This window comes from Capricornis sumatraensis, chromosome 10, assembly GCF_032405125.1.
Source record: "Capricornis sumatraensis isolate serow.1 chromosome 10, serow.2, whole genome shotgun sequence".
Classification (NCBI taxonomy): domain Eukaryota; kingdom Metazoa; phylum Chordata; class Mammalia; order Artiodactyla; family Bovidae; genus Capricornis; species Capricornis sumatraensis.
The window spans coordinates 19,226,688-19,249,237 of record NC_091078.1 but is presented as its reverse complement, the minus strand read 5'-3'; the positions used below and the strand labels follow the sequence as shown (position 1 = coordinate 19,249,237).

At 51.4% G+C, this 22,550-nt stretch overlaps 1 protein-coding gene across 1 annotated transcript in view; it reads left to right on the top strand.

Moving 5' to 3' along the window:
- The window catches only part of COL13A1 (collagen type XIII alpha 1 chain), a 154,353-nt gene that overhangs the window by 31,692 nt on the left and 100,111 nt on the right, over positions 1-22,550 (top strand). Inside the window, exon 3 of the mRNA XM_068981805.1 lies at positions 18,507-18,514. Coding sequence (XP_068837906.1) covers positions 18,507-18,514 — 8 coding nt within the window. The remainder of the gene's footprint in view (positions 1-18,506; positions 18,515-22,550) is intronic.

The window sequence follows — 22,550 nt, the reverse complement described above, 5'->3', positions numbered from 1 at the left end:
ATTTAATCCTCATAATTACTTTATGTGGCAGTTCCTATTATCTCCGCTTTATAAATAAGAAGACTGAGGCCCAAAGAGGGTATGTCATGTGACCAAGGTCGCAGAACTAGCATGTGCTGGCGCCAGAATTATTTTAACCTAAGAAGTCTAGGGTCTTCCCAAGTGGTCCAGTGGTTAATAATCCACCTTCCAATGCCGGGTTGCAGCTTTGATCCCTGGTTGGGGAGCTGCTGCTGCTGCTGCTAAGTCGCTTCAGTCGTGTCCGACTCTGTGCGACCCCATAGACGGAAGCCCACCAGGCTCCCCCGTCCCTGGGATTCTCCAGGCAAGAACACTGGAGGGGGTTGCCATTTCCGGCTCCAATGCATGAAAGTGAAAAGTGAAAAGGAAGTTGCTCAGTCGTGTCTGACTCTCAGCGACCCCGTGGACTGCAGCCCACCAGGGTCCTCCGTCCATGGGACTTTTAAGGCAAGAGTACTGGAGTAGGGTGCCACTAAGATACTGCAAAAAAAACAAAACAAACAAAAAAACAAAAAAAACAGAAGCAGTGTTATAACAAATTCAAGCAAGACTTTTAAAATGGTCCACATCTATATACATATATCTTAAAAAAAGTCTGACTCCAAACAAACCAGAGCAGTGTCAGAAGGCTTGCTCTGCCTCCCTCTGTCTCTGTCACTTTCTCTCCATCACTCAACAAACTGATGCTGTGCTCTGTCCTCAGGAGGCTCAGAGGAGCCCAGGTGAAGCGAGTCCAGGTAAAGGGAAGAACAGGCAAAGCAGCGGCTGCTGCAGAGTCCAAGAGCTCCAGTAGGGGTGGGCCTACTGGAGACAGTGGCAGATAGTGGCAGATGGGTCCCCTGCATGGGGCAGTCCTGGGGTCACCTCTGTGAGGCGGGCCACAAGCAAGGCAGGGACCAACACTGTTGACGATGGCCTGCATAGCTGGCATTTGTCCTCAGTCACTAACCCTGGGGGTTAGAAGAGAGCCAGGAGCCCAGATGCACTGGGCTCCTTGGTGAGGAGAAGGAAAGGCCCCCAGATCCGCCTGAGGGGGTGAGGCAGAGGTTGGTGGGGGCTGGGCAGGCAGAGGAGAGAAGGAGAAAAGGATCCCCGAAGAGTCTGACCCTCCGGTAGCTGAGTGGCAGCAAGACTGCCCTGGGCCTGCCTGCTCATTCTTCCCAGCTCGCTTGACCAACTCCTTGTAGCCCAGCGCTTCTTCCCACCCCGCTGGCCTTTGCCATCCTGCTTGTGCATGGCAGACACGGCAGGCAAGGCAACGGGGAAGTGTCAGAGTGGGCAGAGGTGCAGCGAGAGGAGCTGGGCCCATGCCTGTGTCACCACATTCCTTGGCACGAGGGCACCTCCGCCCAGTGGAGACCCTGGGCAGGGCGGGACGGGGGGTTCGTGGGGGGTCAAGCACCAGCAGGGGGCTCCAGCAGAGGGGTCTGCCACTTCAGCCAGCCCAAGAAGGGGAGGAAATCGGTGAACCCTGGTGTGGAGATGCAGGAACGCACCCAGCAGGTGCGGGTGGCTGAGTGGATGCCAGCTCCCCACACGGCTAAAGGCACTGTCACAGGGTAGCCGGGCACATGGCCAGGGAGGCCTGGGCCTCCAGGGGCAGCGTGGACAGGGCAGGGGGCAGTGGGCTCCTGGCATGGTGGCCTGGATGGGGCTCCCCTGGCCATACCTCCAGACTCCCTCCTGGACACCTAGGGGTATCCCAGGGTTTTGGGGCCCAGAATGTCCCCTTCACCGCCCTTCAGACTTTCCTCTCTCTCAGGTGCTCGAGAGTTTGCACACTGTGGCCGCAGGGACACTCCTGTGGCTTCACCCATTCAGCGCCCCAGCGTTGGTTCTGATTGGCGGGTCTCCATGTGGCTCTAGTTCCCAGTACCTGACTGCATCACCCCCTGCTCTGCTCTTTGCTGGTTGGAACTTGGAGGTGTTGACAGGAGCATGAGGTTCTGTCTTTACCGCAGGGAGTGGGGATGAGGAAGAGGCAGATGACTCACTGGACTGAATGTACGCTGACTCTGGGAAACAACACTGGCAGTTCACCGAGATTTTTTTTTTTTTAATCTATATCATGTTATTCTTTTGAAGTCATGTGCTCTTGCTCTGGAAAGTCTGTTCAACTCTAGAAGAATCTGGCTCCCAACTCTTACAATCCTGGCTTCTGCCAAGTGCCCCCCAGCTTAGCTGAGGAAGGAGCAGGAAGGCAAGCTGTGCATTCAGAGAGGAGAGTGAGGAGCCTTTAAGGTGTGGGGAGAGATCAACCTTAACCCTGGATCCTGACCAGGTGCGGAGGGATGGAAGAGGGCGCGTCTCCTCCTTACAGTGGCCAGATCCGGACCGCGACACCAAATGGACATCAGAGGCTGCCTTGAGGGGGAGGCAGGGGCCAGCCCTTTCTTTGAAGGGAAGCTTCTGAGCAATCCAAACTTTGTGTGCACGCTCAGTCATGAGCGCTCTGTGAAACCCCATGGATTCTAGCCCAGCAAGCTCCTCTGTCCATGGGATTATCTCAGCAAGAATACTGGAGTGGGTTGCCATGCCCTCGTCCAGGGGATCTTTCCAACCCAGAGGTCAAACCTGCGTCTCTTGCAGCTCTTGCATTGGCAGGCAGGTCCTTTACCAGTGAGCCGCCTGGGAAGCCCAAATCCAAACTTTACCTGTCACGTAAACATAGGAGCAGAGCCCTGCAGGTGGGATTGGTGTGTCCCACTGGTGACCCCTCCAGATACCTGGATACTCTAGAAGCAGGATACAGAATACACCACTGTCCTCCAATCTGCTTATTTTCAGAACTGGGAAAAATGAGGCCCTAAGAGGAAAAAAGGAACTTGCCTCGACCTGCAGTTAGATGGGCACGGCCAGGTTCTCAGTGTCTTGTCCTCCAAGTGAGTCCCCAGAGGCACTCCTGGGGCCACAGGAAGGGTGGACTTTTATGGAAACCAAGGCAAGGCAGAGGAATGTAAAAGAGCCCAGTGGCCAGCGCTGGCCAACACTGTGATGCATCCTGAGGCCAGGAGCTCCCACCAAGATGGGCAGCTAGTTCCGGACTCATCTGTCCATTTGACAGCCTGTCCTTCCTGCCAGAATAAACGATGATGTCATGTCCCTAATGCTGATTGGCCCCTGAGGCCACCACCCCCCCGCACGACTATTTCCAGGGATGAAGTCAGCTCCAGTCTTCTCGACTCCTCCCCTAGGCATGTCTCCCTCACCCTTCTTGCTTCTGCGGTGGGTGGTAAGTCCTTTGAGAGTTAGACATCAGCCTTGACTCTCACTTCTTGCCCATCCTGTCTGCCCAGCCCCCTGTAGGGTGGACAACCCAGGGCAGTAGGATCGTGTTTCTGTAGAACAACAGACTCAAAGATTCTGAAGAAAGGAAAGAAGGAAGATACAGAGAAGGAATGTTATTTTTATTGTCCAAAGGAAGCTCAGGCTTGGAGCCCATTTCTGACGCTCATTCTAACAGCTGTAGTAGGGCTAGCTGCTGCTCACAGCGTTTGCCCACCATAACACCCCCTGTGATGTAAGTCACTCTCTTAGTCTTGGGAAGCTCCAAGGTCCCCCAGCCCTTCTGTATTCCCACACGATCTGGTCTTTGTCATCCACCAGCACAGGAGACCAGGGCCCTGTGGACTGGCTACCCTTAGGCACTCCACCCACTAAGTCCTGGGCAGGCAGGGTGTGTTCCTACTCCAGGGCATCCAATCAGCCCCTTCCTCATCTTGCAAGGGCCACATGTCTTGCTCTTGTCCCTCCCTGACAGAGCTGGACAGGCCAAGACAGGTTTTAGTTTGAACTTTGGCTTCTAGACAGAGTCTAAAACACAGAGCAAGAGGCTTCTTCAGCCATGTGTGGAGGCATCTGGCAGGATTGTCTGCTGGCTGAGTTCTAGGATTTGACTGTGTTACAATGGGCAAGTGACCTCTCTCTGAGCCTCAGCTTTCTCATCTGTAAAATGGGAATAATGACAGCATCTATCTCATTGTACTGTTGTGGGCACTGAGAAGATGTATGTAAATCTTTTGGCACAGTGCCTGGCACAGGGAGGTGCCTACTACATGCTGCTCTTCGGTTCTCCTGAAGCCCCACCTGGAACTCTTGACTGTCCACGTTGCCTCTGAAACACACTACCCTGAGACCAGTCCTTCCAAAGGAATATGTTTGAACATCTGTCTGTTAGCCACAGCAAATACAGAAATCTCCACTGAGGCCCTGCTATATGTAGAGCACCAGGCACTTAGGTAGATACAACCTTCATAAAGCCTTCAGATCTGCACTGAGTCCTAGCTTTTGTGCAGTGATATAGCCCTGGCTCTCTGGTTCTCAGTTCCTGAATCTGTGAAATGGAGCTGTGACAGTCTCACTGCATCGCTCAGTGAGTTCCTGTGTATGCAGCTCCTTTGAAAGCTCTAAAGCGAATTGCCATTTGCTGCAAACGTACCAGTTGTTATTTTGTAATTTACACAAAGATGAAGAAGACCCGCCTTATCCCTGCCTTCTAGAAGCTCCTCTCCTGATTGGGACCTGAGCAGTATCCACAGGAAACATTTCACTATTTATATGTTGCAGTGTGTACATACCAGCTGTGGCATTTAGAGAGTGTGGTGGGCTTAGAAGCCTCTCCCAAGCAGGTGACCCCTTCACTCATTTCAGGGGCAGGTACTGTGCTAGACTCTAGGGGTACAAAGGTCAAATTAACTGACCAGCCTTGCCCTCCTGGGGCTTCCAGTCTGGTAGAGAATGTAAGCATATAAAGAAATAAATGAGAGAGCTCCCCTACTGGTCCAGTGGTTGAGACTCTGCACTTCCAATGCAGGAAGTGCAGGTTTGACCCCTGATTGGGGAACTAAGATCCCACATGTCTTGAGATATAGCCAAAGAAAATCTTTATTTTTTTTTTAAAGAAATAAATGAGAAAAAAATTCCATTGATCATTATGAAATTGAATCAAAAGCATATATTCTGTGGAGCCTGGTAGTGGTGGAGCAGTGGTGTCTGTGTTTGATGGTGGCCCGGGACGGCTTCCATGAGAAGGTGACCTATGAACTGACAAAAGGGACCCAGTCTTGTGAAGAGTTAACATGATCCAGAACTCGAGAACTGCTTAGATAAACCTGGCATAGAACAGAGCACCATAAAAGTGTCTATTAAATTAACTGGGCTTGCCTGGTGGCTCATGTGGTAAAGAATCTGCCTGCAATGCAGGAGAGCCAGGCTAGAACCCTGGATCAGGAAGACCCCCCATTGATTGATTAATTAGTTCAGAGGATGGGGTGTGAGCATTCCAGTCAGTAGGAATGGCATGTGCAAAGGCCCTAAGGTAAAAATGAGCTCAGTGTCTGAAGAAGAGAAAGGGTGGAGCCACCTGGTGGAGTGAGTGAAAAGGAGAGAGGTCATGCCTCCAGAAGGGCACAGCTCTGGCCTGTGGGGTTTGTAAATTTCATCCCTGGTGAACCAAAAGGGGGAGTCACACATTTCATGTACAATTCACATTCCTCTTGGCTCTGGTAGAGAATGGGTTACAGAGGCGGGGAGCAGAGGTAGGGAGAGAAGAGCCTACTGAGGGTGTCTAGGTGAGAGGCGGTGGTAACAGAGGAAAAGAGGAGAGGCCCGGGCTGTGTTTTGGAGGTGACATTGGCAGGCCTTGCTGCTGGGCTGTCTGCATTGAGGGGAGACCGAGAAGCAAGGCAGAACTCACAGCTTTTCAGCTGGAGCATCGGGTTGTGCGGGGCATGGGGCTGGAGCGCGGCTGAAGCCCTAAGTGCCGGGTTCCTGGAGGCACAGCAGCAGACCTGGAGGAAGAGACTGGAGGGACAGTCAGTGGCGTTGAAGGCGCCGGCTACTTAAGGATCTTATCATTTACACACCCCCAGCTGTGGCATCTGTCGACTGGAGTGAGGAGTTGGTTGAAAGGCCTGGTTTCACTTCCAGTTCATCAGTTCATGCCCGGGTTTATCAGGTGCAGAGAGGGGCCTGGGTTTGGGAAGAAGGAGAGACGGGCCTGTCTGCATAGTTGTGTAACACAGCTCGCTGGCTGGTGTGATGCAAAGGGCCCCCAGAGTAAAGATGTCCCGAGTTCCCCTTCCCACCACACGGCTCCCGGCGCACTTCCTTCTCCAGACTCCCGCCTGGCTAGGATGAGGGGCCCCCTGTGAAACCTGAGCGAGGTAAATTTAGGACAAATTCAGGAAGTGCTGCTTCTCACAGTGACTCGGGAGCTCAGGGACCGGTTACCCCTCAAGGTGCTCCAGGCTGGGAATGTCACAGGATCCCAAAGGGATCCAGGGAAAAGGACAAAATGCAGAGCCCTGAAAGGCTCTGGAGAGGAAACCTGGGATCTGAGTGACCTTTAAGTTGACGTCATGGAGGGAACCAGTCCCGCGAGGCTTGTGCTGGCAATGGAGTCGGGAACCTTCCTCATCTAGCTCTGAACCCCCCGGGCCCCAGAGCTGGAGGGACCCCACACTCTGCCCCACTCAGCCCTCTCCTTTTACCCAGGAGGACAGTCCTCTGTCGTCCCTGCCGGAAACCCCACAGTGGCATGAGTGCCTTCAAGTCAGGGTCCACTTGGCCCCATCTGGTTCCATCTCATCCCCCTGCCCGCCTTGCAGTCTCATGAGGGCTTTCCCCCATCCCTTCCTCTGCCCTCTGCTGAGAACACTCTTTCTTCATCTTTGCCTGTTAACTCTCTCTTACCCTTCGGATTGGACCTTAGTTGTAATTCTGATCCAGGGAGTCCTCCCTGGTTCCCAGCCCCTCTTGTACCAAATGCCTCTGCTAAAAGCTTCCTCACAGCCTGCTGCTGGTCTTCCAAGCATACCCTTATCTCACGGTGTCATCATGGCCTTTTTAAATGTCCATCTCCCCTCTGCACAGCCAGCTCTGTGCCCTTCCCAGCACCTGGCATGGAGTCCATACTCTACAAACCGTCGTTTTTAAGGTGTCAAGCCTGGAGAATGGAATTGCCTTGCACACAATCACAGCAGCATCCTCTCATTCATTCATGCATGCATTTGTCACAGAGCACCTGTTCCACACTGGGACCTAGCAAGGTGCTGGGGACCCCAGGGCGTGCAAAGCAAGTCCCAGAAGCTACAGTCTAGTGAGGGAAGCACCTCCATCAATCCCACTAGCGGATGTGCCATTGCAGGGTTGACCACTCCTACCAAACAGTGTACAGGCTTCCATGACAAACTGGAAAGAGCTCTCAGGGTAAGGAGGACCAGGAAGGTTCCCCTGAGGAAGTGACCCTTGAGGAGTAGAAATTAACCAAGCAAAGAGGGGAGGGAGAAAGTTTCATTTCAGGCAAGGGAACCAGCATGTGCAAGGATGCTGAGCGGGGAAGGAAGAATGAGGAACAGGAGGAGCTGTGTGGCTAGAGCAGGGAGCCTGTGGGGGGAGAGTGACATGAGCCGAGGTTCATATTAAGGTTTTTGCCTTTATCTTGAGAGCAATGAGGAGCCACGGAAGGGTACTGAGCAGAGCTCTCACCGAATCATACTGGTACTTTGAAAAGTTCAGACTGACTTCTGTACAGAGCAGGGACGAGATCCTGGTGTTCTCACACCCAGCCCCCATGTGACATTCGTATTCTGTACACCTGCCCCCTGAGGTCACTGTGTCTCTAAGGACTCTCTCCCTCTGCCCCACCTCCTGAGCATTCATCTGCCCATGCTCCTTTGGGCGCTGGCATTATCCCTACGCTGAATGCTGGCCCCACAGTCTCAACACCCTTGTCTTCAGCAGACACAGCAGGCAGAGGACCCAGATGCTGGGGATTCAGACAAAGCCCACAGTGGTTGGCCAGCGGCATTTATACCAGAGCTGTGGCCCTCACAGGCCCCAGGTCTGCAATCGTTGGAAGTCAGTGCCAGATACAATCTAGGTTAAATCTTCCCCGTTGCCTGGGCTGCAGAAACGCAGTGAGAGTAAACTGTTTATATTCTCCAGCTGCAGAGCCTGGGACCAAAGGCCTCCTGCAAAGAAATCGTGGCTCATAGGATGTGGGAGGATGTGGGATCATCTCCTCCAGCACTCACTGTCACAGCAGGAGATGAGGGCCCCGGGGAAACCCTGAGTCTCACACAGGGCAGTCACGCTGCACAAATGGTCAGGGGATTCAACTGGTGGTCACAGAGGTCACCAGCCTGCACGGGGGCTCGTGTGGTGATGCTAAACTCCTCCCTGTCATACCCACAATCTGGGGGTGAGAAAAGGAAATGGAGTTAAAGCCTGGTGGCTCAAAGCATGGGTTTGGGGCCAGACAACCCCAGTTGCAAGTCTTGCCTTTATCCCTCCTTACCTTTGTCACTTGGTCAAGTTTCATAATCCCTTCAGTCTGTCTTCATTTCCACTGAAATGTCGATTACGACTGCCAGTAGCCACGTGTGATTTGTTGTTCAGTCGATCAGTTGTGTCTGACTCTGTGACCCCATGGACTTCCAGGCTTCCCTGTCTTCCACTATCTCCCTGAGTTTGCTCAAACTTAAGTCCATTGAGTCAGTGATGCCTTCCAATCATCTCATCCTCTGTCACCTCCTTCTCCTCCTGTCCTCAATCTTTCCCAGCATCAGGGTCTTTTCCAATGAGTCAGCTCTTCACATCAGGTGGCCAAAGTATTGGAGTTTCAGCTTCAGCATCAGTCCTTTCAATGAATATTCAGGACTGATTTCCTTTAGAATTGACTGGTTTGATCTCCTCGCAGTCCAAGGGACTCTTGAGAGTCTTCTCTAACACCATAGTTCGAAAGCATCAATGTTTTGACACTCAACCTTCTTTATGGCCCAACTCTCACATCCGTACATGACTTCTGGAAAAACCATGGCTTTGACTATATGGACCTTTGTCAGCAAAGTAATGTCTCTGCTTTTTAATATGCTGTCTAGGTTTGTCATAATTTTTCTTCCAATTATACTTCAATTAATTAAATAAAGTTTAAAATCCATCTCCTAGGTCCAATCTTATTTCAAGTGCTTATGTGGTGACTGTGTTGCACAGCACAGAATCATTTCCAAGCTTTGATCTATAAAACGAGGATGAGGAGGAGACTTATCCTTTGGATTTTGATGAGGATTAAATGAAATAATGAATGTTGAGCAGCCTGACACAGCACTTCAGGCAGAGTAAATGTCAACCAGTGTTTACTGTGATGGTGAAAGTGGAGACAGGGTTGGTGACAGTCTGTTCATTTCCATGTACTTTCTCACCACCCTTCTGCATCTACCAGAGAGGAGCTGCCATCCAATAAAACATCAAGAAACCTGGGTTTATTTATCAGTAAAGGGGTGCTGATCCTTTGCTCTGGGCCAGGCTCTGTGACTGGCTTTCAGTAGGTCACAGACTGGAACGAGAAATGGTCCTCATCCTCCAGGAGTTGTTGTTGTCTGTCAATCACTCCGTCATGTCTGACTCTTTGTGACCCCATGTAGCCTGCCAGGCTCCTCTGGCCATGTGATTTTCTAGGCAAGAACACTGGAGTGGGTAGCCATTCCCTTCTCCAGGGGATCTTCTCCACCCATGGGTTGAACCTGAGTCTCCTGCATTGCAGGCAGATTCTTTACTGTATGAGACACTAGGTAAGCCCCATCCTCCAGGAGAGATGCCCGCAAATGAAGTGTAGAATGTAAAATGCACCCAAGGAGATTCAAAAGCAAAAAAACACAGGGGGACTAGCAAACCCTGAGGGTATCATTGGATCTCAGTCTTAAAGGAGATGTAGGGCTTGATTTTGGGAGGGGAAGAGGACAGCCCAGGCCGGGAGCAGCAGGTGCTAACACGTGGGGTATGAAAAGCTGTGTGTGTGACGGAAATGATGGACAACTCAGCATGGCTGGTGCAGAGGGCATGGGTCACAGGCCCTGTACTCATGAGACTCTGGAGTTGTGAGGTTGGTGATCCGAGGGAAGCTTGTAACTGTGTCCCGCCTGCCTGGGCCTCACTTCTGTTTCAAGCACACCTCCTTCTCTACCTGGAGTTACTGGGTCCAGAATGACATTCCCCATTTTCCTCTTGAACCAGCTCATTTCTCTTGTGTCCTCAAGCCTCGGGGAGAAGCAAATCTCACCCCTGACCACCAAGACCAGAAACTGGATCATCATCACTGCTTCCACCCTGTCCCTCCCCCACCCCCACCCCTCCTGGCCCCTGAGGCAGCAGGCATCACAACCTACACCTGGGGCTCAGCCTCCTTGGCATTCCCCATTGTCTGCCCCCACCCCGCTCATGGGGGGAGGACTTACTCTCCCCATTAGCCCTCCTCCGGATCCTTGCCGAAGTCTGCTGCCAACTGCCTCTCTTCCATTTCGGTCCCTTCCCCCTCCTCTCCACCCCGGAGCCGGTTCTCAAAACTGCAAACCCAGTCGGCATCTCCATTGCTGAAGACATTAACCCCCGCTGAGATGCTCCCAAGATTTTGCTTCTTGCTCAGCCTGGTCTTTTTCTACGTCCCAGCCACACTAACCAAGGCATTCCCCAACCTGCAAGCCTCCTTCACCCCTTCTTCTCCCTCAGCCTTGCCCACCCTCCCCAGCAGGAATCAGCTTCAGGCCACTTAGTCTGGAAAACCTTTTCTGCTTCCTGCACCCACTTCCTTTCTCAGTGTTATCCCTGCTCCTTCCATTTCAGCCTTCCTCCACGTTGACTCTGACATCCACCTGCACAAATATCACCCACACTGCTTCACTATGCAGAGCCCACACCAGACCTACAGCATCAGGACCTCTGAGGGTTTAGACAGGCATTCCAGGTCATCCTCTGTCCACTGACTTCTGAACACCGCTGCTCTCTATACTAGGGGTCCCCAACCTCTGGGCCTTGGACCAATACCTGCTGTAAGATCAGTGGCAGCATTAGATTAGAAATAAAGTGCACAATAAATGTAATATGCCTGAATCATCACCAAACAATTTCACTACTGCCAGTCCCTGGAAGAATTGGCTTCCATGAAATCGGTCCCTGGTACCAAAAGAGTTGGGGACCGTGGGTCCATAAGTGTCCTCTGGCGCAGTGTTTTGTTCTCCTATCCCCTGCTGGACCGCACGTTCCTGGGGACAGGAGCTAAGCCAGGGACAGGAACGGAGCCTTGCTATCTGTTTCCCCAGTCTCCGCCACAGGACCTGGCCTGGAGCCCATGCCCAGTCGGTTCTGAATGAACCATTCCTGGACGTGGCATGCTTCCCATACCCTCCTCCTTCCAGCTCATGCCGGAAATAACCTTTTATGAAGGCTTTTGTGAGTGGCTTGTGATCTCTCTGGGAGGCCGTGCAGGTTTCCTTTGGTTACAGGGGAACTGAGATGAAGGGTGGTCCAGCCCTTGATGACAAGGGGCTGGGGGTGGCCCCGGGACAAGGAGCCTCGATGAGGTGGGGGTCTGGTCATGTTCGAGGGGGGTTGGGGAAGAGTGTCCTGGTTCCTAATCAACAGGAAAGGCCTTCTTCCTCCAGGATCACTTTTCAGCCCAGCTGCTTGGACATAACCTGAGCTGGGGTTGGGGCTGTGGGGGAGGGGCAATGACAGACAGGCGGATGGGAAGGCCCGCGTCTGGACAGACAGCGCATGGCCCTGCAAGCCTGCCCAACTCCCGCACACCCCCAGTTGCCGGGGAAAAGCCTGTCCAGGGAGAAGGCTCAGCCGGTCAGCACAGCACCCTCCTGCTCCCCTCCTCCAGCCCTCTCCTCCCCTCCTTCTGCTCTCTCCAACCTCAGGGACATTCAATCCTTCCTTTGATGGACAGCCAAAAAAAGACTCCTTCCACATCCTAAATTTGTTAGCACCAGCTAATCATCTTAACCTTCCTCCCTCCTGCGCTCCCAACAGGCGCCTCCTTAAAGACACAGGGTACTTTTTTTGAATCTCAGCAAGGAGCCCCAAGAGGGACCAAATTCCCCACCCCCACCCCCAGATGCCCCTCCTCTGTGTAGTGGCTGCTGGTAAGAGCGGGTGTGCTGTCATTTGGGGTCGGGGCAGTGGCTGCAGCTCTGCTGCCTGGAACCCTGATTCCCCCTCCATCAGTCTTCGCTGGGGCTTCTCAGCGGAAGCCGCAGGTCTCCTTAGAGGTTCACCCGCAGGGAGCTACCTGAAGACTGAAGCCAGGCAAATCCCAAGCGAGCAGATGGATTCTCTTGCTCAGACACTCCTCCTCACCCCTCTCCTATTTTCTCCACTCTCTCTCGACCCTATGTCCTAGCCTCTCCCTCCTCCTCCTAACAGCTCCCATCTCCTGTATGCCCAACAGTGTACAATGACGCATGCTTGGGGCTTGACTCCAGCTCCTCTAGAACTCCAGGAAGTAGATGGTCTTATCCCCATTTTACAGATGAGAAAACTAAGACTCAGAGAGGTGGAGGAATGTGTGTGTATGAAATCATCCCATGAGAGTCAGGGCTGGAGACTGGACCCAGGCCTGACTCAAAAGCTGTGCTGTTGACCATCCTATCTCCAACACACACGTCTGCATTGCTCACACGTGCACGCGCTTCAGGTAAAAGTGAGCTACTATGATCTGTTCAATGAAGTCGCCCAGGACGAGGCACACAGTAGGTCCCCAACACGCAATTGCCCCTTCCTCCATCCTGTGTCTCCCTCTCTCTCCTTCTCTCCCTGCTTACAACCCAGGTGAGAAGAGCCAGGACAGCAGAGAATGTGGCTCCGACCTCATTCTGGCCCTAAGCCTCCCAATAAATAATGGGTCTGTGTATAAGCCTCAGGCTCTGCAGCATCTCAGCTCTGGAGGACAGGCATTTGCAGGCAGGGGATTAGGAGCCTTGGGAGGGAGGGATGGGTGCTCCAGCCAAGGCTGGGGAGAGCCCTCGAATCATTCTCCACCCTCCCCGTCTGTGACCTGTAAAAGCGACCAGGCAGGCCCCACAAAACTAGCCAAGAACTTAAAGAAAATTCAAAGTCCTCAGTGCGGGGGTGGGGGGTGGGGTGGGGGTTGTTGTCCTCCCCCTGCAGGGGCTGCATCCTGACCCGCAGGAATGGGAGTGCCTTCTGAGCACCGGTGTGTTTGGAACTCAGGCAGGAAGCATAGCCCTTCTAGCCCCCTGGCTCCACCCTCTTTCCCCTTCCTAGCCTGTCTGGGTTCTAAGAATGGGTTCTAAGAGTAGGCCCAATGGATTCTAGGATCATTTGCTCAAATTCTGTAAGTCAGGAGGTGAGGGAGCCCTTGGGAACAGCCGAAGCAAGGGGCTCTGGGGGAGGGGGCAGGACAGATGCAGAGGTTGCCAAGAAGATGGAGAGACGGCAAAAGAGTATCACGAAGCTGTACAGCTGAGGTGCTGACAAAATGTGAGCGAACTGTGGCCTGAACTGAATTAAAACCACCCTGTAACAAACATCCTGAATGCATGTAATGGCCGAGTAACAAGAAACAAAACTGCCGTTTAGCGAATGCTTGTTCAGCGAGACACTTGCATCGATATGTCCTGACCTCACAACTACTGCAAGTTGCTACTACCAGCTCCACATGTAAATAAGGAGACTGAGGCCCCGAGAAATTGAAAGAAACTTGTGGGGGGCTCCACAGCTACTGAGAGTCACTGGCATTTGAACCCTGGTCTCTTTCACCAAATCTCATATACCGTGGCTCCCAGTGTTACAGGAAATGCTGGGGGACTTCTCTGGTGATCCAGTGGTTTAGACTCAGCCTTCCAATGCAGAGGATACTGATCAATTCCTAGTCAGGGGACTAAGATCCCACATGCCAGTCACAACTAGGGAGGCCCATGCCCTGCAGCTCTTGAGCCTGTGTGCTCTAGAGCCCATGCTCCGCAACTAGGGAAAGCCTTTGCGCAGCAACAAGAATGCAGCGCAGCCAAAAAAAAAAAAAAATGCTGGGAGTGCAAGCAAAACCCCTCAGTGAAAGAGGGAAATGCCCGCCAGTTGTGAGCTGATTTTCTGTTTCACTTGGCTGGCATCTGACTCACCTGTCTTCCCTACCCCAAACTCCCATTGTATCTTTCTGGAGGCAGATGGACAAGGGTGTTTCATTGGAGCAGAAGGGAATCCTCCTCTTATAAAAACCAAATGAAGCATCTCCCTCAGAAGAAACAACCTGCACCAGGGAGGAGCTTACAGCAAGAAAGACTCCTCTATCACCTCCAGTATCCTCCTCTACAGCGAACTTGTCCCTACATGTCATGGGCAGTGCTGACGTTTGTCCAGTCAAGGGCTACCACATCCAGATGGCATTTGCTCCTGGAACACCGTCCTCAAGGGATACCCTGTATTGCCTTTGTCCCCAGCCGCCCAAGGTCCCTTTACCCTCCTCTGCCTGAGCCATGCCAACAGATCATCTCCTTATTCTCCTCCAGCTCAGACGGACTCAAACTGCCTCAACAACTTTACCAGAAACAAAGAGAAGTTTCCTGGCTGGCAGTCCAGTGGTTAGGATTCTGTGTTTCACTGTCAACAGCCTAGGTTCAATCTCAGGTTGGGGAACTAATATTTCCGCCCCCCCACCCCACCCAAAAAAAAAAACCAAAAGAGAAATGTTAAAACCAATTATTATTTTTTCTTTCAGTTGTCCCATGCGGCATATAGGATCTTAGTTCCCCAACCAGGGATTGAACCCATGCCCTCTGCACTGGGAGCGCAGATTCTTAACTATTGGACCATCAGAGAAGTCCCCACACCAATTTTAAAATGTCTTAGAATGTTCAGTTCAGTTCAGTCGCTCAGTCGTGTCCGACTCTTTGCAACCCCATGAATCACAGCACGCCAGGCCTCCCTGTCCATCACCAACTCCAGGAGTTCACTCAAACTCATGTTCATCGAGTCGGTGATACCATCCAGCCATCTCATCCTCTGTTGTCCCCTTCTCCTCCTGCCCCCAATCCCTCCCAGCATCAGGGTCTTTTCCAACGAGTCAACTCTTCCCATGAGGTGGCCAAAGTATTGGAGTTTCAGATTTGAAAAGGTTCTTAAATCGCAGTGCCTATAAGGAACAGTTTCCTGACCCTAAGCCTGCAGAATGTCATATGCAGGCTTTAGCACTGTTCCTGGTCCCACCAGAGAGAAGAAGGGCATTTGCTCCCCTTGAATCTCTTTCCTGCTTTCTCCAGGAGGGCAGCTGGGGGCTGGCAGAGATGCCCTGGTTGCCTGACCAGGTGCTCAAGAGGACTGGGGTCACAATGCTGACTCACCAGTTCCCTCCATCCCCCCATGGAGACCACGGGTGGGGACTGAGCTAGGCAGCCCTGCTGCCCCATCTTTGGGAAGGGTTGTGGGATTATTGCCTCACAGTGGCAGGTTTCTATTCTAATTTTTTTTCAAATAAGAGGAGAGGATATTGTTTCTCTTTTTTCCGCATCTCTTTTTGATCCTGGCTTAGCCCTAGCCCCCTCCCACCAACCCTGGCCCCAATCCTGCAGACTTTCCGACCACAGTAGCATGGGAGGGCCTGTTTCTTCTGAAGCCAGCTGTGAAGTCTGGTGTCGTGTCCAGGGTCTGGTGATAAGGATGGTTTCTTCTGACATCTTCCCAGGCTGCCTCAACCTGTCCCCAGGGTCAGTCACCACTCTCATCCCCAAGTGACTGTTTTATGGGTGGTTGGTTTTTTTTTCCATCTGCTTAAGTCACAATGTTCCTGGACTCCTTCCAGGCCTTGCCCACTGTGCACTGCCTTCAGGGAATTTCAGCTTCCCCAGATTGTTCTGCCCCAGTGCCTGGGATAGGCCTTCATCCCCCAGCCAGCTCCCAAGGGAGCTCAGAGGTCAGGAGAGTAGCTGGATTGATCATCTTGGCCTCCACTGAATAATTTATTAACCACTGTCTCCATTAGGGGCTGTTAGCACATCAAAGGAGTATTTGTAGAGTCTGGGAAAGTAGTGACAAAGACAGACATTAGATGGTAGCTGCAGCTATACCGTAAAGTCTCCCTGGGTGACGTGGATGTAGAGGGAAGAGGATCCCTTTTGTTCTTGATTACAGCAAAGGCGAGATGAGCCCCAAGTGTCTACATTGCCTAACATGAATGTGTACTTTGACTCATGACATCCTTGAGTTCAAGACTTTCTAAGTTTGCATTGCCCGGCGCAGTACAGCAAAAAGAGTAGATTCCAGAATCAGCAAGATTGGGGTTCACATCCCAGTCCTGGCATCTGGAAGCCGTGGGAAACCTGGCTCACTGTGGAGTGTCACAAAGGCCGAGCTTTACTCCCAGAAGGATGAGAGCTACGGTGCTGCTCTTAGAGGCCTGGGGAGGGGCCCAGGGCCACGTGTGTAGACTGCGTGGAACAGAAGGGCACTCAGTGAATGTGACCCCGCACCCTTCTGGACATGTCCCATCTGGGGACCCTTTGGGGGCCCTCTGGTGGCCACCCTCACACGGGGGTGGCTGCCTTCTGATCACGGCTGTGCTTGGCTTAGTGCTGTCGTCATAGCGACTGTGCACGGACTCCTCCACTGTCTCCCACCAATGGGCGAAAGGACCAGCTGTGCTCCTGTGATGCTGAGGGGCTGAGGCCAGTGGGGTGCCCTGGGAAGCTGACTTTGAAACAGGGGAAGGGAAAGGGAGGAAGCAGGAGTGGGCAAAGGGAGAAGCTGAGCTGCAGTGCAGTCTCAAGGAAGGCCCAGCCCACCCCAGGGAGCTCTGGCACTGGGATGGCCCTTCAGTGGGCTCAGGAGCAGGTCCACTGTGAGGGGCCTTGGACAAAGGGATTCGGTTCAGCCAAGGCAGTTCATGCAAAGCACTGACGGCGAGGGCTGGCAGCCCCTCTGCCTTCACTGAGAGAGCCACACATCCCCCGGGGGAAGGCCAGTTCCCAGGGAGTTTCTGCACTGTTCCTGTGTAGAACTTGCAGGCTGGGCAGCTTCAGCAAGCATGTCTGTTCCCCTTCAGCTCTGACTTGGAGGATTCCTCAGGTTCACAGAAGTGGGAGAATCAGCAGATGCGCCTCCCTACCCCTAATCCGAAATCTGGACACCTTAAGGATTTCCCAGTGCACTTAGGACAAACACCAAGCACCTTGCTTTGACCTCCAAGGTCCTTTGGGGTCTGGCCCCTGCTTGCCTTTTCTGCCTCATCTCATGTCAACATCTCTTTTTCTTTCCCTCCCAAAGCTCTAGGGCAGAGATGCTTAATAGAATCTTCTACAAAGATGAAAATATTTTACACCTGTGCCATCCAATACTGTAGCCATTAGCTACACGTGGCTATAGAGTACTTGAAATGTGGTTAGTGAGACTGAGAACTGAATTCTTTATTTAATTTAATTTTAATGGCCACAGGTGACTAAAGGCTACCAAATTAGACATGGCAGCCCTAGCTACAAAGGCCTTTTTCCTTCCCAGACACCCAAGTTTGTTCCTACCTCAGGGCCTTTGCACTTGCTACGTGGCTTATATAGAATAATCATCATTTGGACCTTCTCACACTGGCTCCTTCTCGTTTTTGAAGTTCCAACTTCAGTTTCATCTCCTCAGAAAGGCCTTCCTCTACCACCTAAGCTAAAGCATTTTCACATTTTCTCAAATTCCGTCCTCTCTTCATTATGTTATCATATTTTAACTTCTTCAACAGCAGTTACCAATGCCTGGATTTTTCTCATTTATTTCTGATTTTTGTTTGCTTAGCACTTGCAACTAGAAAGAATAATAACAGTGTAAAAATCTAACATTTATGTACCACTTGCTGTATATTGGGTACTGGTTTAAGCACATCACATATATGATCTCACTTAATTCTCACAGTGCCCCATGTATCCATGAGGACACTGAAGTCAGATGTTGACTTGACCAAGGTCTCACACCAGGACTCTCTCTTGTTCACCTCCGTAGCCCCAGCATCAGCTCAGGACAGTGCCTGACACAGAAAGCGAAGGCTCCATAAGTAACCATTGACTATGGGCTGGCTATAAGTCTCCTGGGCTGGTGTGAGCCCAGGGTGGTCTCCAGCCCTGGGTGTGGGGCAGCAGCCTTGCAGCTCTGTGGAACCACAGGCCGAAACAGTGGGCTGGAGGTGAGGTTGTGGGTGTAGCCTACAGTCATACCCACCCAATCCTGGAGCCCCCAGTGGGCTGAATGGGAGAGGAGTGGGGACTAGATGGGTGAAACTGGAGAACTTCTCCCAGGCCACGAAGTGATGCTCTCAGCCAGTGTGGACTTAGCAACCGAAGCTGGACAGGGCCTGGCTGGGGCCAGGCTGGGGCTGGGCCAGGGAATGGGGCTGAGCTGGGGCTGAAGCTGCTTAGCCTGTGTTTATTGTGCTTTCCTGATGCCTCAGGCAGAAGGGGAACAGAGCTTTGGAGACCACCCAGCCTTTCCTTCCAAGAAAGCTCTCACGCCCGCCTGCCCACCCCCATCCCACCCCATGGAAACCCTGGCCTCAGGCTGCCCAGCTGCAGGGGCGGGGTGGAGGGGCTGTGTATGGTGGGTAGCTGTTTTTTCCTGGGAATCAGCACCTGATAAGATGGCCTGGGCTCCCAGGCCCCCCCAACCCCCACCGCCACCCCTTCTGAACAGCATCTTCTCTTAATTAAAAAGTCAGGCAGGGCCTCCTGTCGGGAAGCGACATTCCATAAGGAGGAGACACTGGTGGCCACCAGGGAGGCTTCACCCTCCCCTTGATGCTATGTCCGCATTTCCTGTGGGCTCCGCATCCCATCCCCTCCCCACGTGCAACCCCCACCCCTGCAGGCAGGGCTTATGGACATGCAGGAACTCCATTGAGGCCTCTTTTCCACTGGAGGGCCTGGAGTAGGCGTCCCCACCTCCCAGCTGAGGGATAGCATTTTGAAAACTCTCAAGAGTTTATACACATGTGAGGTCAAAAGCAAGGGCGGAAAGTCAGAGTGGTATTCACACAAGGTTTCATATCAACCCAATAGTCTTGCTTCCTTAGCCTAAGAAAAGTTATCAAAAATGCTAAATGTACAAAGATATTCATTGTAACAAAAAATATAAAAAACAGAGACTTTCAGATCTAGTAGCCAGCAACTCTAGGCCAATCACAGTATATTGTGTAGTCATTTAGAAGATGTCATTTGGAAGGCGGCACGAATGTGAGAATGTGATTACCTTGTCGTGTTGAGTGAAAGAAGCAGGCATTCCCTATTGCGTGCTGGCTGGTTTCAGCCCTGCCTAGGTATGCATTTGAAGGAGGATCAGAGGGAAGAAGGGAAAATGGAAACAGTTGTGTGCGAGCAGGGGGGGATCGGGGGGTGATGCTTTTCTTTCACAAAATGTCCTTTAATGTTCCTGAAGAGCTGTTTTAACAATAAATAAGTGCCAGAAAAACAAACCAAACTCTTTTTAGAAAGCAAAGCCAAATGCGAGATCCAAAGTGTTTTCACTCTTCTCAGCTCAGATGTATCCAGTTCCTCGGCCCCTCTTCACCACAGCCATCCCACGGCTCCAACACAGACCCGTGAGGTCACCCAGCTCACTGTGCAAACCAGGCTGGCCCCCCAGCCTGTCTGGGTTGGGATATAAGACCACAGACAGAGCCTAGCGTCATCCTTTCTCCTTCCTTCTGCCTCTTCTATCACATGTTTAGGCTCTTTCAGTTCAAAAGATAGTGGTTTCCATCTATCTCTGCTTGCCACCAGACTCTGGTTAGAGCTTCTACAGCCTCCATTTATGAGAGTTCTTTCCCGGCCACGGGTGGCAAATATGTTTGTTCATGGGAGCCAGCTGTGATTGACTGGTTGTGGCTGCCAAAAGTATGAAAAGCAATATAGAGATGGATTAGTTATGTCTGCCCTGGGCCCTGGATAGATGAGTAGTGGTCTGTATCCCAGGGATTTTCTATCCCAGAGTAGTCTGGTACTACAAATAGGAGTTTGACATCAACCCTGCCAGTGCATCCCTGTAGAATCTTGGGTACTAAACAACTTTGTTCCATATAAGGAAGAGTGGGTGTGCCCAGTTCCTTAGGCAGTGTGCTGGCGTGGGAAGAGAATGGACTCTGCAGTCTGATGGGCCCAGGAGAGAATCCTACCTCCATCATTTATTAGCTATTTGACCTTGGAAAATCTATTTAACCTTACTGAGCCCTGGGATTTTCATCTGGTAAATTAGAATGTGTGCAGATAGACTGTTGTTATGGGGATTAGAGATAGTGAGTAGGAAGCGCCCGGTCTACTACCTGGCATATGTTCGGAGGATTTGGTGGTACCATCCAGGCAGGTGGCATGGAAGAAGGCCCGTGCCAGAATGCCAGTCTGCTGCCCCTGAGACTATATATTTTGTTATGGCTAAATGGCCCACAGGGACTTCCCTGGTGGTTCAGTGGTGAAGAATCTGCCTGCCAGTGCAGGAGATGTAAGAGACAAGGGTTCGATCCCTGGGTTGGGGAGATCCCCTGGAGGAGAAACTGACAACCCACTCCAGTGTTCTTGCCTGGAAAATCTCATGGAGAGAGGAGCCTAGTGAACTACAGTCTATGGGTCACAAAGAGTTGGACATACTTGCCAACTAACAACAACAAATGACCCACAATTAAGTATGCTTACCTTAACCATGACCTCGTAGGCAGATAGCACAGGTGCTTGATTAATGGTTAATTGAGTAGAGACAAGCAGATTTTTCACTTGGTTATGCTATTTTTATAAGTTAAACACTCTGAATTTTGACCAAACAGTGACATTTATTAATTATTCATCACAGTATATATTTTTAATTGTGTTCAATTTAAAGTAAGATTTAAGAAAAGTAGATACCCAGGGCAATTAAGCATCTCACTAATTGTTAATTAATCTCAATCACTGTTCAACACAACCCTGCTTTACCTGCAAACCTGAGTAAAGCTCAGCTTTCTAACTCACGGGCCACCCTGAGGCTTAGGACTTGTTCGGTGCCAGTCTTCAGTTCAGGGCTTCCGCACCCAGCAAGAGAAGGGAGGCAAAGCTGAGTGAGTGTAAACATGCTTGAAGTTGGCATAGCTAAACAATTCCACACTTGATTAAAGCTAACTCTCACACAGAATCTCGGTTTGCAAATACTATTAGGACACTGTTTCTTCAGAGACTCCCAGCTCAGTGACAGCCAATTGACTCACCCATCCACCCATTCATGTCCTCAGCAATATGAGCCCATATTCTGGGCTGTGGAGTTGGAACACATCAGGTCTGGAAGGTTTCCAGAGGTTATGAATTGTGAATTAGCAGCTTGAAGACCAAATGCAGCTTTGTTTAGCTTGCAGAGTAGTAGTTTAAAAAAAATTTTTTTTTTAATTAATATCAGCATTTAGAAATCAGAAGATTTTACATGAAATATCCAATTGGAGCTTTTCTTGCTTATTTTCAAGATCTGACAATAGTGTGTCTGCATCCCCTCCTGGCAGTACTTGGTTGGAACTGATAGGCAGTGACTCTATCTTAGGCGCACAGGCACGCCTCTGGCACTTTGCCACAGTCTCTACCACTCCCTGTTGGGCTACACCTGGCTTTCTTCATTCATTCATTACCTGTCTGGTTTCCCATAGGCTCTGGAGTTGGCAGCATCTAATCTTCCTCAACTTCTCTTAGAATAGTGACTAATGATTGAAGGTTGCACCCATCAGAAATCTTAGAGTCTCACAGAAAAGACAAAAAGGAAAAACATGGAACTGGCATCCTCACATAGAAATGAGAACAATAGCTAACTAAATATTTTAAGAACTTTGAGAGAATTGTGCGTAGGACTCCGGGGTTGTAGTAAATCAAAGCCGACTGCCTGGAGGAGGTGCTGTGGAGCTGCGGTGTACATGCTGTGACCTCTGCTGGAGAACTCTGTGTACCTTCTGGATGTGACAAAGGAGCATTGCTTGCACAACTGCTGACTTCTTGGGAAAGACCCAAGCTGAGGGATGGGGGCGAGGCAGGAAGTAACTCTCCTTGGGAGAGCTGTCCAGAGCTTGTGGGAGGATCTCACGGCTTCTTGCCAGAGTCAAACAAGGGTGATAAGTTCAAGTGGGACTCTCGATCCTTATCAAAATACAGGTCAGAGCCAGCAGGATCTGATGGACACCCCAGCCCTGACTGATTGCCACCCTGACACCCAGGGAATGTCTTGATAGAAAACCTCTCCCCATTCCCTGGCCTCACTGCCCCATCTGTGCTCCAGCAGCCCAGCCCCTCTGCCCTGTGCCAGAGGCCACTCAGGAAACTGGCGGCCAGAGAACAATGCCTGCCCTTGGCCTCAGCCTACAGAATTGGGCCTGCAATCTCCATCAGCAAGACCTATACCGAGATTTCCTCACTCAGGACTTCTTCTTCTGACCCCAACCTGGAAGTGTCCAAGGAAGCAAGAAAATGCGTAATTCGTCCTGGTGACTTCATACTGTTTCATTCACATGGTGGCCCAGCCCCATCCATCCTGCTCTGCTTATCTCGGCTTACCCTGACCCCTGCCTATTTGTTCTTTGCGGTTTCCAGGGTTTCAGGGGCTTATCTGGGAGGCAGGGCAGCATGGAAACTAACAGCCTGGGTCCTGGGTCACCAGCCGTGACCTCACCCAGGAGATACTATCTGTCTATGCCTCAGTTTTCTCATCTGTAAAATGAGGCTCACAAAGGTATCCATCTTATAATGCCTCTAAGAGCTGAATGCGGTCAT